The following is an 18,311-nucleotide window of genomic DNA, read 5'->3' as shown; positions in this document are numbered from 1 at the left end:
GGGCTACGAGGCGATCTTGAAGGCGAACGAGGGGCAGAGGGCGGAGACGGGGGGTTGTGTGCTGTCGTGATGGGAGCGGGGGGAGGGTGGGCCATGCGGGAGAAGGCGCCAGGATGCGCATGACGGGCTTGGGGGTGGGAGGGAAAGAGGGCCTAAGAGGGCGGGGCGGAGGAAGGGGCTGAGGGCGGGGTGGAGGGAGGGGCTGAGGGTGGGGTAGATGGAGGGGTTGAGGGCGGGGTGGAGGGTGGGCCTGAGGGCGGGGTGGAGGGAGGGGCTGAGAGCAAGACTACGGGGGGGGCTTTGCGGCGGAGGCATGCGTGTTTTTAGGGAAAAACAGAGATAGGAGCGAGACAGGTCAGGGTTAGGGTTGGGGATTGCGGGATGATAGGCAGGGGGCTGCGTAGAGCGGCGCACTTCGGAAGGAATCCGATGGAGGCTGTAGAGTCACAAATGTACAGGGAAGGATAAAAGAGGGATCATGTTGATGACTTATCGATAAAGCAGTAAAGTCGATTGATGTAGCACGTGTGATTTGTTTTTGGCATCTCCGTGTTGCCTGGATGTGCTACTAATTACAGGGCACACATGAAGGCGTGTTTTTTTAACCACCTTTTTCCCCATCCCTCCTCAGCCATGCATAGCGTGAGACTCAGGTGAGCTCGTGGACACGCCCAGTGCACGCTCAGACATCTTTACGGGGTCCTGCATCATCCACAGGCGCCACGCACTATCCTTGCCGCTTCTTTCTCTAGAGGGGGACCCTCGGGGACGGCAATCCATGTTGTTGCTCTCCAACTCATAACCGCTTCATTTGACGCGAATTCACAGAGGAGGCAAGCGCCTGTGAACAAAGCATTCTCATCCCACCTATGTAACTGCCGAGAGTCCTTTCTTACGCCGTTTTGTGTCGGGCGCTGTGCGCGTCCGCGTGTGAGTATCGAGATTAATGATTTTAGGGAGTCTGTGTACAGCCGTCGGCAGCACGGGACCATTCAATCGCATCGTTCTCAGTCAATAACTGATAATCTCACCGGTATGACCAAAATACAAATTAGCCTTTCCCCTCCCCCCTTTTTTAGTTCTTGCCGTTCTATCCCTCCCTTGTCCAATCCGACTCACCCTGTCGATTTTCGCGAGCGTAAAAGGACTTGAAGAGCCTTATTGCCTCGTTCTCCATCAAACCAGCGTCCGCTACGTAGCGATGCCTCAGGTGAGGGGCCCCGTGCACGCTCAGAATCGAGCCACACCCGCCGAAACGGTCGTTCTTGCAGCCAAACACGACTCTGCGTATTTTCAGTAAGCTTAAGGCACCCGCACACATAATACAAGGCTCGCATGTAACATATACGTCACATTCTTGGAAAACGCTGGGGGGATGACCCCGGGCCAATATTTCATCCACGATCACCAGTTCGGCGTGTCGCGTTCCGTTCTTGGTAGCATTGGTGCGGTTGTGTCCCTTACCCAGGATCTCTCCTCGGCCAAAAAATGGAACACTGCTGTCAATGGAGCAGGCAGTATCTTTGAGGGGGTCCGGGCGATATACGAAAACCACCCCCACGGGTACTTCCCCCTCCTCGATTGCTATCTGCCCCTCCGCCAGGGCGATTTTCATAAAATTTATTTCCTCCGCTGTGAATTCTACCATGTCCAAAGGCCGATATCGAATACCAATGTAAGTTTTCCCCTCATCTTTTTTTGCCTCCGTGCACGGCTTCTCGATCTGTGGATGTATGCTGAAAGGGAAATGCTGGAGGGTGGTCTGCTTATCAGGGGTGGGGAGGTTGCTTTTGCTCGATCTGCCCGCAATGCGTGAACCGCCCAAAGCCTAACAATATGTACGGGCAGATGCTATCAAGGAAAAATGCTCTGTTACCAGTTGTAAACACATGGAAACCCTCCTTTTCCATCCTGGCTATGTCCGGACAAAGTGAAGTCACGAGACAAGGCTTTGTTTATCTGACCACCTCTCTTCTCGTTTCACTCCCCCCCTTCGCGTCGTCTTCCAACGCAAAGCAGCTGCTCCGATGAAAATTCTTGTAGCAGGCGAGGTTCGAGGCCGTCTGGACCTGCTTTTTACGCGCGTAGCATCGCTCAATGCTTCAAAGGCCGGCCCGTTTGACACGTTGTTCGTTACGGGAGAGTTTTTCCCACCCGCCGACGAACCTGAGGGCGGGATGGCAACGACGGCCTTTGAAGACTACGTCATGGGCGTCAAGGAAGTACCTTTGCCAACCTACTTCATCGAAGGGCCATCTGCGAGTGCCGAGGCCAAGTATGGCAGCGTGGTACCGGGAGGCGACGTCTTCCCCAAGTGCACGTACCTGGGGCCCGGGGGGCTGGAGTTGGTAGGGAAGCTGACCGTAGGCTTCCTCAGCCAACGACACACAGACAAGGACATCGAGAAAATCGTCGAGCCTGCCAGCAGCTCGACATTCTTAGGGGCAGACATTTTCCTGAGCACGGACTGGGGCCAAGGCGTCGCTGCTGGATATGACTTGAGCGCAATGGGAGTGCGAGATGCGGCCGGGACGGGTTCCTCCACCGTCGCTGACCTCGCGGTCGTCCTGCGTCCTCGGTATCATTTTGCCGCCCGCCCAGGAATCTATTTTCAACGCCCTCCGTACAAGAACCACGCAAGCAAGCCCAAGAGCAAGCTGAGCCACGTTACCCGTTTCCTCAGCCTGGCGCCGGCCTCCGTGGCCAAGGAGAAGGCCCGGAAGTGGCTGCATGCCATCAGCATCGAGCCCATCCCGTACATGACCTTGGCGGCCTTGGTGGACGAGCCTGCGGACGTGACAGAGTCGCCGTACTCGGTCTTCAGGACGGCGGGAATGGCGTCCCACAAGTGGGAGGGCAGTGGAGGACAGGGGGAGGCAGGGAGGGTGGGGAGCCTCAAGAGGGTCCGGGAGGAGGGACGGGAAGGGCTGTCTCACCAGGCCGTGCAGCAGATCCAGGAGGAAGAGGAGGCGAAGCGAGCGGATTCTGGCATGTTCTTCTGGGGGGGAGGTAACAGGGGCCAGGGAGGAGGAGGGGGAGGAAGGGGGGGGGGGGCGGTGGACCCGTCCAATACCACTTTACACGTAGCAAACCTGCCCCCTGGCTTCTCGGCCGACGACCTGCAACGTGGTTTCTCGCACTATGGAGTGGTGGCTCGAATTCGGATCCCGGAGGGAAAGGATTTCGCCTTCGTCTCCTTTACGCGGCACGAGGAGGCACGCCAGGCCCTGGATGCCCGGGGCATCACCCTTGGCTGTGCTGGCGTGCGGGTGAGCTGGTCCAAAAGCATGCCTCGACAGACGGGAATGCTTCCCGCCCCGCCGCTACCCATGCCTCCACCCCCGGGGGCGATGGCCATGCCGTCCCCGGTACCCTCCGTGGGGGGGGGAGGGGGCCACTACGGCCCCGCGAGCCTCGCCGGGCCTCGCACGGCGATGGTGCCCCCGGGGCCGGGAACGGGGTCAGGGCGGGTGGCGGAGGCGTCTGGGGAGGAGTGCTGGTTCTGCCTGGGTTCGGAGAAGGCGGCCGTCGATCTCTTGGTGACGGTGGGGGAGAGTCTGTACATGGCCGTGCCCAAGGGCCCTCTGAGTCCGGAACACCTCCTGCTCATTCCCATCAGCCACGTGGCGGGCTTGGCGCAGCTGTCGGAGGAGGAATGGGCCGAGTTCGAGAGGTATAAGGCGGCCTTGCGGGGCATGTATGCGGAGGGGAAGGCAGGGGAGGGAGAGGGGCAGGGACAGAGGGAGGGGCAGAGCATGGTCCTGTTTGAGCGCCGACTCCAAACGCGTGGGGCCCGACATACGCACGTGCAGGTGATCCCGGTACCCACTGACAAGGCGGCAGGGGTCAGGGAGGCCTTCGAAAAGAAAGGGGCGGCGTTGGGAGTGTTTTTCGAGAGCCTGACGGCGGGGACGACCCTGAGGGAGATGGGCCTCCGGGAGGAGGAGCAGTACATGTACGTGGAGGTCCCGGGACTGGGGGGCAAGGGGGTGGCCAGGCTCTTATATCGCTTGCCTCCCGGAGGAAAATTGCCGCTCACGTTCGGACGGGACGTGATGGCGGACCTGCTGGGCGCGCCGGGGAAGGTTAATTGGAAACATTGCCAGTTGGGGCGGGAGGAGGAGGCAGCGATGGTAGAGGGACTCAAGGCGCGGTGGGAGAAGTGGGATTTCAACGAGGGGGAGGACACGTAGGGAAGCCACGAGGGAGGGGCCGGGGGGTGCCATGCTGGCTTATGTACATACCCACATGTCTCGATTAAGCGGGATTGACAGCAGGCGCTGTCTGTGAGCGAGGGGGGGGGCACAGCCACCAGTTACGTCAGTTTTCAAATAATATTGACAAGGTGGCACGTTAAATTGTCTTATGGTGATATGATTTAAAGTGAATGCTGGTCTTTCGCCTCAGATGCCGCGTCTCTGTCTTTCCTCCCGGCCCACGCCCTTAAAACTCACTCTATGCCCAACGTCCAGGAGCATCACACTGTCCGAGTCCGTCCATACCCTTTCCCCCCCCCCCCATCTCCGTCCATTACCCTTCCCGTTCGCTATCTACCCCTCCACCCTCGACCTGCACGGTAGCTCGAATTCACCTCCTCTTCTCCGCCTCCAGCCACGGGTGTCCCCAGGGTAGCCTGACCAAAGCCGCTGCCCGTGCTTGAATCCGACGTCGCTCCCCCACACGCGACAAGAAGGCCAAAACGTTTGGAAGCACCTTGAGCAGGATCCACATCATCACCGCGGATCGGGCCCATTTCAACGCTCTTGCCCTTTCCCTCGCCCCGGGAGCCCCCGCCGGTGCCACCAGGCGCTCGATCCCTTTCCGCGCCCACCGTGGGATGGCACGCATAAACCGGGACTGCCCGCTGTGCGTCCTCAGCTGCAGCCAGCACACAAAGGATGCCATGCTGGTCGAGCCGCCGGGCTGCTCCCCCATCCACTCGATGGCCCGAGCAAGGGAGGCCTGCGCGTCTTCTTTCCCGGAAAACCTTTTCGGCTCCCCATGCCCGGGCAAAACGTGGGCCCATTGATAGGAATCAAGGGCTTGTAAGCTGGCTCGTTGCTCCTCCCAGCTTGACCAGCAGTGCAAACGCGAAGACACCAGGTGCCCGCGGGGGCGGGAATAGAAGAGGGAGTCCCCCGTGAAGAGGTAGTGCTCTTGGAAGAGGATCGCCAGGCTTCCGGGAGAATGTCCGGGAATGGGAATGAGGACAATGTCTCCTTCCTTGTCCAAGGGCTGGGCTTTGCCACCCGCTGCGAATGACATGTAGGTACGCGTGGAAAGACATTGAGGAAAGTCTGCTTCGGCAGCTGATATACTTAGACTCGAAACATGCCATGAGAAATACTGTGGCTGGCAAACTGCCAGATATAATGACAAACTTCCCCAAGACTTCATTCAACCTGCTCTCCCCTCTCCTATGCCTTACCCAGCTTGATCTCGACGTCGCCGGTGTAGGGGAAGAAGAAATGTTTTCGGTTCTCTACCACGTCCCCCGCATGCAAGACCCGCTGGATGGCTGGGAAGGCCATTTTCCATTCTTTCGTGAACGCCGTATGATCTTTATGAGTAAATACCAGATATTTTGCCCCCCCCAATTCCTTGATACGCTCTACGAGGCTGGCATTGGGTACGGGACAATCGACCAGAACATTCCCGCCGTTTGGTCGTACGATCAAGTAGCAAGTCGCCCCGGCATTTTTCGGGGAGTAGTGCCCCAACAAATACACGGCCCCGCTCTGATCTACTTGAATAGGGTAGGCAGCATTGAAGTCCTCATCCATGACTGTCGCCCCTTTTTCCCCGCGCCGTAACTTAAGAGCGTGAAAGGGGCACGCTTTAACTGCTCTTCGCACCTGCCGGAGCTCCGTTTCGTCCCTGATCTTTCGACCTACGTATGTAAAATTGTCGGGAGTCGAACTCCCATGTGTGTCTGAAAAGCTGCTTCCCAATTTGGCTTCATGAAATATTTCAGGAGCCAAGACGCGACAGGTCATGGCACCACAGCATTTGTCAGTCACTTCAACAGACCCAAAATCCTCCAAATCCGCAATGTCTCTGGCTGGCCCCACCAAGGGCTGCTCCTGATCTTTATCCTCCATTCGCATAACACGTCGAGAGGAGCTGTGGGTCTGTGGTCGTGTGTGTGCGTGGTGGGGTCGAGGCATTAACGGGCTTGCCTGGATGTGTTCCTTGGTCACATTCAAAAATCCGTTACGCCAAGGCACTGAGCGCCTCTAGCCACAGTAGCAGGTGCCGCAAGCCTGCCTGGGTCACAAGTTCACATGGCATCTATGTACCGATACTGGTTTTCTAAGGCACTCAGTATGTGCTTTCAAATATTGATGCATATGAGCGCGCATGGGCGGATGCGCATCATCCTTCAATTTGGCGGCAAACGACGCTCATGTATCTGTCGTCACATGTTCTCAAGAACTCTCTATTGTTATTCCTGTCAAAGTGCTGGCCACCCTGTTTCTGTAGTGACGAGCCTCGATTTTCATTTCTAAAGATTAACAAATCCAAAATGTACCTGGGAAAAAGATTGTACAAGTGGATTCAAAATATAGCCAGGAAAAAGAATCTGGTTCACCGATCTATGTCTGCCTCTCAAGAGGGATTCGAGAAGTCCGATTTTGTTCAGTTTTTTCTTCTTTTTTTACTTTTTAAAAGTTTTTATCCATTTTTTAAACGCTGGCCATGTTGGCCTTGTATGCCACGGGTGTGGACGTGGGTATATGCCCGAGGTTTTTTTGAGGGGATCAAGGTTTCGTTTCCCTTTCCCCGTTGTTTTCTCATGAGCGCACAGGTCTGCGATTGTAAATGTGTTGCTGCCGTGTGCTTCAAATTGTTCTGCTTGTAATGTTGCGCCCAGCCTTTCGTCGCCACTCCACGCTCCGGGCTTCAGATGTCTGCGTTTTGTTCCATTGCTTGCGGTCGCCCTGTCCTTGTCCCTCCGCAACAGTCTCTGCCCTCACCGTACAAACTTTCTAACCGGGCTATGACGGTAGTGCTTCCCTGGGCACCAGGACATGGCATCGAAATTGACATTCATGCGTAGTAAAAGATGCTCGTATTATGGCGCGCTCTCTTCTGGCCCGCTGTCCTTCTTTCTCTAAGTCGACGTTTCCACATCCTTCAAGCTATTAACTGTATGCCAGAAAAGCGGCTTGCGAAATTGATACCCTCGTACCTACCTCGTAACCTCCGTACACAAAATCAAAAGAAATTGGATTTTGGTGCCTTCGGCTCCCTCGTAGTCTCCTCGATTAAGTCCGTAATATCCCTTCCAGATTCTTCCTCAGCGCAAGTAACCTCCCTCCGCACGGCCTCATTTCCCATATACACCATACGGAACTCCTAAGTGTGCTTGCCGACACAAAGGTTCGCAGAACAAACACAAAAAATCAGATTCGCTCGCTGTCCATCATTAACTCTTTCATCCGTGATGGCAGTGTTTAGCTCCTCCAAATCCAAACCGGCCTTCTCTATGGTTCAGTAGCCCCTTGCCAACCAAAACGCACGATGTCTCCGGAAGGAATACCAGCCACTACCTGTCTCTCTCAAGAATTCATGAGAACTTGGACTCCTTGAAAGTAAGAGTGAGCGCACATACTCGCCCGGCTTCCCAAGCCGACCCCTGCCCCCATACCACCAGCCGCGCTGTTGTAATGATGCTGGAGGCGCTGCTGTTGCTGTTGCTGCTGCTGAACTGGAGCGTAGTGGGTTGGGTAAAATGGCGACTGCAGCTGCTGATGCTGATGCTGGTGCTGCTGCGGTCGGTAGTGATGCAAACGGGTCTGTGTCCCCAAGCATTTGCCCGCAACGCCTGCTCCCGATCCCCCTCTACCCGCCATACGCTGGTGGTGCTCTTGTCGTGCAACGGCAGCCGCAGCGGCCGTGCCGTTTCCCGCAGACTCGAGGCTGACTGAGCGCTCGAAACCGCTGCCCACTCCTTGTAGGCTGCTTCCGACGCCCGCGCCGCGGCTGTTGCACGTCCCCGACGCAACCTCCGACGCCAGGGAGGCATTGCAGGGCCCATGCTGGCGCTCTTGGCCGTAATACGCCGGCCTGCTCACTCCCTCGCCCCAACACAGCACATCTCCTGCGTCTCCACAGGCCTCCGCGGGCGACACAGCGGACGACGAGGAGTTCGAGGAATGGCTCGAGTAGAAGGCCGGTGCGTGCGAGACCAACAGTCGGGGCGGTGGCTTGCAGCTTACCGGTACGGGGGCGTACAGCACGTGAGGATACTGGAAGTGTGGTGCTTGCTCGTGCGGCTGTAGCACAGGGCGATGGCAGGAGGGGCTAGTCTGGAACCCATCCGATACCTTGTGTCCGGCCAGGGAGGCTGCGGAGCCCGGATACGCCCCAGGCACGGGACCGTTCTCGAACGAAAAGTAGGACGTAAAATGTCGCTGTCGCTGGTCTACCGACATCGGCTGCTGAGCCTCTCCTGCCATGCCCGCCTTGCCCCCCGACAAAACCAGACGCCGTTCCTGTTGCTGCTCATGCACAAGCTGCTGTTGCTGCAGGTGCTGCCGATGGGAAAGCGGAGGGGTTACCACCATGCCAGGCGACACAGAGCGTCCGCCACCCATACCGCGATTGACCAGCCAACCTCCGTCCACAAAGACCGGGCTCGGAACCCGCCCGACTCCTCCTACCCCACCGCCCGTCGTCCCCGTCACACCGGCCATGCTCCCACTGCCCAGATTCATTTTGCTCCCGCTGCTGGCGAAGCGGGGGCAACAAGACGGGCAGGCGGCATGCGCGGCATGGTTCATAAGTTCGTGGAAGTACCGGAAGAAGACGTCTTCGGTGACGTGGAGGGAGAAGTTCGTCAAAAACAAAAACTCGACCTCCAGCGCGTTGATCTCCTTGCAGGGCACGCCCCCGACCTTGGCGTAGTACAGGTTGTTGAAGTACTGGTCGTCGAAAAACTTGGCCGCGAGCATGACCGCGGTGATCAAGACCCGGTGCACGTTCAACGCGGTCAAGGCAAAGTTGCTCTGCTGGATCAACCGGTCGATGTAAATGAGCGCCAGCACCAGACACTCGGAGGAGCACGACGCGTACTTGTTGATCCGTTCCAAGTACTCAGCGACACTGATACTCGGGGGGCGCGACGCGTGGAATTTGGTGATGGTGGGCGAGTTCCCGTCACCCTCAGCAGTCTCTCCCCTCTTGTTCACATCCAACAGCTTTTGAAGCACGCATCCCAAGGTACGGACCAACAACCTGCTCCGTTCTTCCGGACCTTTGTCCATGGCAGACTTCCGCCCCCTGCAAGACCACGCGACCGATGCGGAGGACGGCAAGCTTGAGGGGTCGAAGGAGTAGGTGGCAGAGGAGTGGAGCGTGGACGAGGAGTAAGAGGGGCCCAACGTGCAGAGGGAAGGAAGGGACGAGAGGGTCGGAGCGTCTCCAAGGGAAGGACTGATGGTGCGAAGCCTGTCGAGCCTCACCTCAGAATACAGATCCTCGGACTCGTGACACGTCTGTCCTGAGCCTGCTCTTTCGTTCTCTACAAAGTACGCACAACCGTGACGGGAATCAGCAGCCGCAAGACCCTTCTTCCCATCCCCCCCTGGAAGGGCGGGGTTTTCACGCAAAAAAGTTCCGCCTATTGCTGCGACACCATCAGCGCGGATGGAAAAGACGACAGGCAGCAGACTCGGCCTCGGAAGGAGAGGGAGATGAGGACGCTCGGGATACAGCACGGCCGCGTCGAAGACACTGGCACCGAGAACGATCCACAAAGCGTTTGCGAACCCTGCAGATGAGGGCGCAGCGAAAAGGTAAAGCTCCTGGGATTGAGATCGAAGAAAAGATAGGGCTCAGCGCTCTTATCCTTTCTTCTCGCTTCTATCCGCCGAGGCTTCCCTCTTCTTTTCAACCCGAAAGGACAACAAGCGGGCTCCTCCTCCTGAGCCACCTGTGAGACGTAAGATGTGGTCCGATGTGTGAATGTATGCAGTAGCTAATACAACCAATCCTCCAGATTAAAAAGGAGGAAGGGGGGCTCTCATCCCTTCTCCAGAGAGCAATTCCTCTCCCCGTCACGAGCGCATGTCACCAACGTGGCCACCGTAAGTCCCATACTCCGCCATTAATTCATACATGGGAGCGCAGTTATATATACGCGACGCCAGGGTGTGGAGCCATGGTCATTAAAGCTGGCTAGGAGACCGGCAGTGCCAAGAGAAAAACGGGTTGGTGTACGTATGGGTCTGCCTCGCGCCCGCCACCCAAAACAGGCAACGGGCATGAGCGCTGAGATCAATCCACAGCCCCGCCAGCTCCGCCGGCCGACGCCCCAGATGCGTGCCACACCCTTCGTTATCCACACTCACCACATGCATACCGGCCACAAACGTCTGAAAAATGACCGGGTGTGGTGGCCTGAGCAGTCGACAGGGTAGTGCGTGGTGGGTGGGTATGAGACATCGAGCCACCAGTATCTTTCTCACCCTTTTAGCGGGCTCGAGCCGCCCGCTAAAATATTCAAAAGGGGGGACATATAGTCTGAGAAAGCAAAAAGTTAAAAAACAGCTCTTGGCCGCGATGGCATTGCTTACACAACCTCTTCAACTTTCGTCTATCTTTCATTTACAAGGCATCTTCCTCTACTTCGTTTTCGTTTTTCTTGTGCCCCTCTAAAGCAGCTTTTGATGCCACGTCTGTTCTTAACCGCTTAATTTCCATCCGCAGCATGGCACAAGCTTTTTGAAGCTCCAAGTTCGTGTAAAGTGTTTCATCCCTTTTCCGAGTTAAGTTCGAAAGGCGAGGGGCCACCTCTTCTTGTTTCGTTTTCCTACTTAAATTTATCTGGTTGGAAAAGGACACAGGGAAAAATATCATGAGAATAAGCTTCGGAGACCTCTTTTCTGCCCCCTCAAATCCTCCCCCACACACGTACCAACTCTGCTTCTTTTCGAAGGCTCTCCAACTCTTTGTCCAGATTGCCCTTGAAAGTCTCCAGCTCCCGGTTGTAGGCCAGCCAGACGTCTGGAGCGAAGTTCTGTAGCAGCTCCATGTTCACAATCCTGATGAGGGTTCCAAAGCACGATTTGGAAGAAAAGTCATTTCACGCAGCTCTTGAAATACAACCCTGACTTTCTTTCCCAAGTGCAGAGCCAGTAGAACGAAACCCACCTGTTGCCCAGGTGCTCTTCTTGCGCCCGGAGGTTGTTCAGAGCCGTGCGCCAGGCCTGAAGGTCTCCCTGCAGCCCAGGATCTGGTTTCTTTCCAGCATATCTGCATTCCATGATGTTATGTAGATTGTTTCTTATCGTTGTGAGATTTTTTCGATGCAAAAAACCGCAAGGCGAATGTTCTCTTACCTTGACTCATCCAGGGGCGCCATGGGTTTCCCCGCCGCCACTCTTTCTAGCTCGGTGGCGATAAAAAAACTCTTTTCGAAATTCAGCTCCGGCATCGGGCGGTCAGCCAAATAATCCCTGTGGAAATGTTGTCGAGTGGATGTGGGATGAGAACCCGGCCAGCTAGTCGCTTAGACGGGGTCCTCTCTTTCCAGACCGTCTCCTGACCTTTTGGGAAAGCGAGGATTCCGCATTTCTTCCAAAATCAGTTGGTCGACCCGCGCCCGTATGTCTGGGTCCATTTCCCCATCAATGTACGGCAATGCGTCCAAATTTAGCTGCCCCGTGAAGAGGATGTGGCGAAAAGAAAATGTCAGGGGACTGATGCGATGGACACGAAGAGTTCAGCCCTTTCCATGCGTCAAGGTCAAATCTGCACTTACTTGTTCCAAAGAAGGGTGCATTGTGGGTTCAGAGCCCGAATCCTTGGCAATGGATGTTGATAGTTGCATGTTGTCGCACAGGATGGAGCACTAGCCGTGGTGGGACAAGATTTCGTCGTCCTTTGTGGTCACAATTTCCACGGACCTTGCCCTATTTAGCCAGAGAAATGCCGTCTTGCCCCTGCGATGGATAACTGGATTCAATAAGTGTAGCGCTTGTGTCCTTTTTTCTCAAACTGTGGCCTCGTGGTCTCGAATGAACGCCTGTGTCTCGCCGCCCTCCTGTAAGACTTTCGCCAGAGAAGCCCCGCCACTTTCAGGAACGTAACTCCATCTACAAAGCCTCTAAAGGGCAAGATAGAAAGCTCTCTGTGACAAATACACACCATAATTATTAACACAGACCCCTCAATCGTCTTCTGGAAGCTTCCTCTTTGTCGCAATTCATTGTTTTTCACGTGTGCTTTTAGCAGTGCAGTAAGGCGACATCAAGGGATGGCGGCTGATAGCATTTCTTCTATCCGTGATATAAGCCTAGAGGATCTATATATTGGAACAGGACCCTACGCAGGCTTGCAAAAAAGTGTGCGGTTAACATTTCGATGCTTGCTTCAAGCATTGCATCAGCAAGGGACTGAAATCACGAAACTCCAGGAGCAACTTGCTAGGGATGGCGCGCGCCGCGATGCCGAGTTAGGCGCCCTTCACGAGCAGACACAGACAGGGGCAGTTTCCATGCGTACAATTCGCACGCTGCTTGAAGGACATATAGAGACACTGCGGGCCGAATTTGCACCCAAGCTTAGAGGTCTTGATTTTCGGGTGCAAGATCTGTGCTCCCGGCTCCACGGCGTCGAGGAAGATAGACGGCGGCACCACCGCCACCCCCGAGTACATTACAAACAAAGCGACGCATTTCGGCTTGCAAAACTGGAGGAAGAAATGTCAAGGGTATCTCATGAGCTGGAAGGGAAAGCGGACAATTCAGAGGTGGAAGCGGCGCTTCGGGAGCGGGTGAGCAAAACCTCTTTGGCCAAACGAATCAAAACACTTTTAGACGACGACGCGGAGAGTCCTGTGAAGAAAATCAGCACGTTGCCCACAAATACCTTGCAACGTCTGAAGGCTCGCATGGAAATATTGGAACGGCAGAACGCGGATCAGGAGGAGATCATGTCGAGGGTCTTCGGGGAGGTGGAAGCCATCAAGGCTCACGTGCTGGGGAGTAAAGGGGCGGAGGACGGGCGCGGCGAGGATTCGATCAGCGCAATCATGAAGAGCCTACAAGCGATGTTACAACAGCAAAGTAGACGTTTGAGTCGCGCCGAGAGGGAAATGGGCTCCCTGCGCGAGAGTGCAATGCAGGACATGGCGGCGTTGACAACCCAGCTGGAGGAGCGCGGGGACACGGTGTTTCGAGAACAAGAGGAATTGCGGCAGAGGCAGGAGCAGACGGCCACGGGTCTCAAGGCAGTGGAGAAAAAGACGGAAGCGTCGATGTCGGCGGTGAGGGCCTTTCAAGCCCAGATGTTGGTTGTGGGGAGGGGGCCGGGGGGCGAAGGGGAGGGACGGGGAGACGACAGCCAACGACGTACCGAGGAGACCGCCAGGGCCGTGGCTACATTGGAGGCAAAAATACACGCGCAGGGCCAGGAGATACAGGCGCGTTTGGACAAAGTAGAGAGTGCGGTGGCCTTCCAAGCCGGGCAGCGCGGGCACATCCTGCATCGTCTCGACAGGCTGGACAGGTGCCAGTGGGGTCTGGCAGCAGGAGCGTTTCCTGCTCAGAATCCTCCATCCCTTTCTTCCTATGCGGCCCCGCTTGCTCTCTCCCCCCAGCCACGCGCATCTAATTTCCCGCAGGCAAGCCCCAAGCCGCCTATCCCGCGGCGGGAGCAGGAGCCAGTCCGCCAGGAAGCGCCGCCGCCACCCGCGTCGGCGCCCAGCCCCCCCCCCACTCAGGCAGGCCGAGAGGACCATGACATCCTAACCGAGGCCCCTGTTCTTGCAGGAATGAGCGGGTCCGGCGGTGGGATGGGCGGAGGGGGGAGATGGGCGTCTGCGAGTTGGCAGAGGGCCCAGTCAGGTTATGGCGCGAAGGAACCCTGCGCTGCGCCTTTGGCAGCACCATTCCCACATCCCCACGTCAATGTTTCCGGCAGTCATGACCCTCCACCACTACTCTATGAAGCATCTCCACCTCCGCTCTACTCCCCATCCGCCGCCCCACTGCAGCCTTCGCGGCAGCGAGTGTCGCACGTACCTGCACCGCACCCCCTCAGTCCAGACCAAGTCCGTTTCCGACCACATCCCCCGGTCCACCCCGCGTACAAACAGCCAGCGGACGCACAGGAAATTTATCGGCCACGCGGGCATTCTCGTCGACAAGCACCTCCACGAACGGAAGAGTGTCCGGGCACCGGGGGCAGCCACGACCACGTCGAGGGATCCCGTCAGGCGGCTGGGATGTCTCCGCCCTCGGACAGAGCCTCCCACGACGGGATGGGAGGAGCAGAAGGGATTGTGGGAAGAACCGTAGCGACTGCGGGCGGGGGGGGGGTTCACGGGGAGCTAGAGGCTTTGCGGCGGGAGAAGTTCTTGCTGCGGACCAGGATTACCGAGGGAATCATGAGTCAAAGCACATGAAGAGATGGAGCATTTTTAATGTTGAGCTTGCACGACAGCGCTGCGACTGGTTTTTATGGTGCCGTGTGGGGGGGTGGAATCGTACCACGGGCGTCCTCCTCTGTCACGTCGTCAAATGAACGTTTCTGTCGGAGATGCCTCCCGCATCAACTGGGAATAGTCAGACAACATTATTTCTTTGTAGCTGCTACTGCCTTCCTCCGCTGTCCATGGCTTTCACAGCCTTCACTATTAAACAAGCCACCCCCTCCCTCCTGACCTCAACCTCCACAAATCCACTCGACACAAACAAGCGCCGCAACTCATCCAACTGGAAAAACCGAAACGTATTACTCTGAAGCCGTTCATTCACTTCAAACGTTGACGCGTACATCCTCCCACCTGGTTTGAGTACCCGGAGGCATTCCCGCAGGCTTTCTTCCAACCGAGGCCAGCAATGCAAGGCCGCACCCGCGTGGATGGCATCAACACTCGACGTCTGAAACGGTTGTCGGGACGCGTCCGCTCGCACCAGCTCCGGCACTGGTAACTTCTCTTCCAGGAAACGTCGCCGAGTCTCTCGCAGCATGGACTCGCTGAAATCTGCCGCGATGACCCGTTTCCATTTCCGCGACCGGCACAGGCGCCGGGCCATAAGGCCGCTCCCACAACTCAGATCGATCACAGTCCCCCGACCACTCCTTCGCTGCTGCTCACCCTCACGCTCGGATTCAGATCCCGCATCGGATAGCGGGGCGAAAAAAGCCTCCAGGTCTCTGAATTCCTCGTCGATGCCAGGAAAGCCCGCGGTCTTGAAGTTGTCCCGCCATCCTCGCTCGTACAGGAAGGATGTGAGAGGGGAACGAAACAACTCTTGGGTGACAATGGCCGAGGGAGAAAAGAAAGGCACTTGCATTCGTTCTTCTACGGGAACAAGATCCATGTACACCTCGTTCGCAGGATATTTGTTGCCGCGAGTTGTGACCATGTTCACCACTTGACCAAACGGGCCGGCGAGGCGGACCACTCGCCGTAGGGGCTTCAATGTCAGCGGGCAGGCCAAAACGTGCTCCATAGCGTCATAATTTCCCGCTCTTGAAGATGTCGTCGCTTCGTTCCCTAGGCTGCGATACAGTGCATCTTTAAGGACCCCGCGCAGCTCATGCGCGTCGATTGGACTGGCCTCTGCTGGGTTTGTAGGCGGCGTAGGGGCAATCGACACAGATGGAGAAGGTGCAGAAAAACACACACAAGAGCCTGCATGGCTTGTCGCTGGGGTAATGGGCGGGACAAACCCTTGCGTGGTGGTCACCGCGAATGCAGCCGCAGCACATAGGCCGAAAGGTTGCAGTGAAATATGTCCGTGAGGCATGACTCAGACAAACTAGGGGGAGGTTGGTCCGTAGAGACATGCGCAAGATAAGAAGATAAAGGTGTTAGTCTGAACCACATATAACTACCATACATTGTAGTCTTTACAACTGGAGTGAAAGGCAAACTGAATCTTTCGGTGAAAACAGATTTTCGATGTCGAAGTACTACGATGAACCTTCTCGTATATTCCAAACCGCAGAACACATCACTCGCGCCAAAACTTTGCGGATAGGCCGAAACCTAACTGTACGGATGCAGTCCATACATCGATTCAAGAGGAATTCACATATCCAAAAATCTAATTAAATGCATAGTTATTAATATGTTCCAACGATATATAATACAATTTACGTCTTTCCCACCGCACATGGCGGTATAAAGCGTCCGAAGGATCCGGAGGGCCGTAACGGCTGCCTGATGACGATGCTAGCTCTCGCCCACACCACGCACCTTTGTTCCACCTCCAGGCCAGCACCACTCCTGGCATGAAGTGTTGGGCCGCGTGTTTCGCAGCGTATAGCAGAAAGCTATTGCGATGGAATGAGAGAGACTTGGACTGGTGGTGGGCGCTATGCTTTGTCGCGGTGTCGAGGGTAAAAAAAACAGGCGGCCAAGATCCATAGTGCACCTGCCAGCTCCTGCTCGCCACCTAGGCAACTCCCAAATTTGTAGCTGCATCCATATCAGTACATGATTTGTAGATTTTCCATCTTCTGGCCTGTGCTTGAACAGAGAACTCAGTAATGGAACACTAAGTTTGTGTTTTTGGATATGCAGGTCTCGACCTTATGCCCCCTTTGACGTGGATGTGCGCCAGCTGCCACGCAATCTGTAGGATCTGTCGTATTACGCAAGCCTCTTCGCTTCGAAATAAGTCATAGTACTCACCTTACCGTGCACTTTCGAACAGAACCATGTCTGCACACATGGCGGCCTCCTCGGCCGACCTTCGAGGAGAATCCAAAGGGGGACTAGACGGGGGCGTCCGCAACATGCATGCGCACGCCGTGCGGACACACCCTCACATGTCATCCTCCACGTCTAACGAAGGCAGTTTTGTCAGCACAAGCAGCAGCAAGGATGGCCGCACGGATGACGAATCTCTCTCGGATGGCAGCCGGAGCCCGTCGTCAAGCTCCTTGTCGTCCGCTTCCTGCGCGTCGTCCACCACCATGACAGCGAACGCTCCTGCCTACAAGCCGAGGTCGCGGATGGAGAAAATGATGCACATGTCCCAGCAGCAGCAATATCAAGACCACGAAGACAGGCTCGAAGAGGAAGAAAAAGCTCTTGCCGCGGCCGCTGTCATTGCCTCTGTTAGGCATGAGGACCCCACGGTGTGGCAAGGGAATAAGAAGGCAGTAGCCCGCGCATCCCCCTCGCATCCCCTGTCCTCGGCGCCCTCGGCCGCCCCCAGACCTGCGCCAGCTCCAGGATCACCTACTTATGCCTTGGACGTGACGCGAAGAGGCGCTGTTCCCAGTCAATCGGGTGGCTCGGGAGTTGACAGCCGGCCCGAACCGGAGAAGCCCACCGGCTTCCCCCCCTCCCTGCCGGTCGACGCCTGCCACGCGGCTGCGGACTCGCTCGTCAGCATGTTTCCTCAAGTCGGATCCTTCTCTTCGACGCTCGCTTCCAAGACCGCCAAGGACTCGGGTTGGAGCGACCACGGTAGAGAAGGGAAGAGCAAACCCTCCGCACCGGCACCGTCCTCCGCCTCGAGCGCCCCCACCATGAGCAGGAACAGCAGTTTCTGCTCCGTGGACGAGTTCGAGCCCACAGAGGAGCAGAAGGCGACCATGACAAAGAAAGAGCTGCGGATGCTAAAAAATCGGGAGTCGGCCGCGCGATCTCGGAAACGGAAGCGGGATATCATGGAGAGGCTGGAGGAGGAGGTACGCACGCTGCGCGTGCAAAACCGCGTTTTGAAGGCGAAACTCGACGTTTACCAGACTACGTACGGAGAACTACACCTCGTGTCTGATGGCATGCAGGGTGTGGGGAGAAGTATTTCGCAGGAAAATCTCCAGATGGGGCATGGTGATGGGGACAAGCAGGGTCATACGAGGGAAGCGGGGAGGCGGGCGGAAAGTCGCGCGCCTCGTATCCAGGACAACCGTGCCGATGAAGAGGAGGAAGACGAGGATTGACGCATCAGTGGTCTGATTCTCGCCTTGCGCGAAGGCTGGGATTAATCTCGGCGTGAATCGGGCTCTGATCCATACCCCCCTAAGGACATTGGCGGCTTTAGGGGGAACGCAAAGGAGAGCGCGTGCATGTGGAGGGGATTTATGTGGTGTAGGAAGACTTGGATCACGATAGGTGGCACGAGCGACATGGCGGAGTACGCTGCTTCTTGTATTTGACGCCTGGGAAGTGGGAGCCGGGTCAAGAGGGAAATCGATGTGGGGCAGTAGCCGAGCACTGTGATCTAGGAACGAGCCCATCGCAGGAGCTAGATTGCTAAGAGGGGATCGGCAACTTTCCAGGACGAAGTAGCACACGGATCGATGTAAGGCTGGGATACGAAGGGGGTTTGCTGTTT

At 56.5% G+C, this 18,311-nt stretch overlaps 3 protein-coding genes across 3 annotated transcripts; 1 reads left to right on the top strand and 2 right to left on the bottom strand.

The window, feature by feature from the left end:
• Positions 1 to 2,012: 2,012 nt before the first annotated feature.
• Positions 2,013 to 2,727, top strand: NGA_2000410 (cwf19-like 1-like protein; the record flags this gene model as incomplete). Its single annotated transcript, XM_005855753.1, has 1 exon — positions 2,013 to 2,727. A coding segment is annotated over one exon (715 nt), but the record flags the coding sequence as incomplete, so codon positions are not given.
• Positions 2,728 to 6,628: 3,901 nt separating this feature from the next.
• On the bottom strand, positions 6,629 to 9,941 carry NGA_2092710 (uncharacterized protein). Its single transcript, XM_005855755.1, has one exon. It carries the CDS (start codon positions 9,267 to 9,269, stop codon positions 7,563 to 7,565), a length of 1,707 nt encoding a protein of 568 aa, XP_005855817.1. The 5' UTR covers positions 9,270 to 9,941; the 3' UTR covers positions 6,629 to 7,562.
• Positions 9,942 to 14,570: 4,629 nt separating this feature from the next.
• Positions 14,571 to 15,968, bottom strand: NGA_2005910 (uncharacterized protein). The gene has a single exon (XM_005855754.1). The coding sequence runs from the start codon at positions 15,762 to 15,764 to the stop codon at positions 14,601 to 14,603; it is 1,164 nt and encodes a 387-aa protein (XP_005855816.1). The 5' UTR covers positions 15,765 to 15,968; the 3' UTR covers positions 14,571 to 14,600.
• Between the last annotated feature and the right edge of the window lie 2,343 nt (positions 15,969 to 18,311).

This window comes from Nannochloropsis gaditana (assembly GCF_000240725.1).
Source record: "Nannochloropsis gaditana CCMP526 unplaced genomic scaffold scaffold111, whole genome shotgun sequence".
Lineage (NCBI taxonomy): Eukaryota > Eustigmatophyceae > Eustigmatales > Monodopsidaceae > Microchloropsis > Microchloropsis gaditana.
Note: the sequence above shows the minus strand (reverse complement) of the source record. Positions and strands in the feature narration are given on the sequence as shown.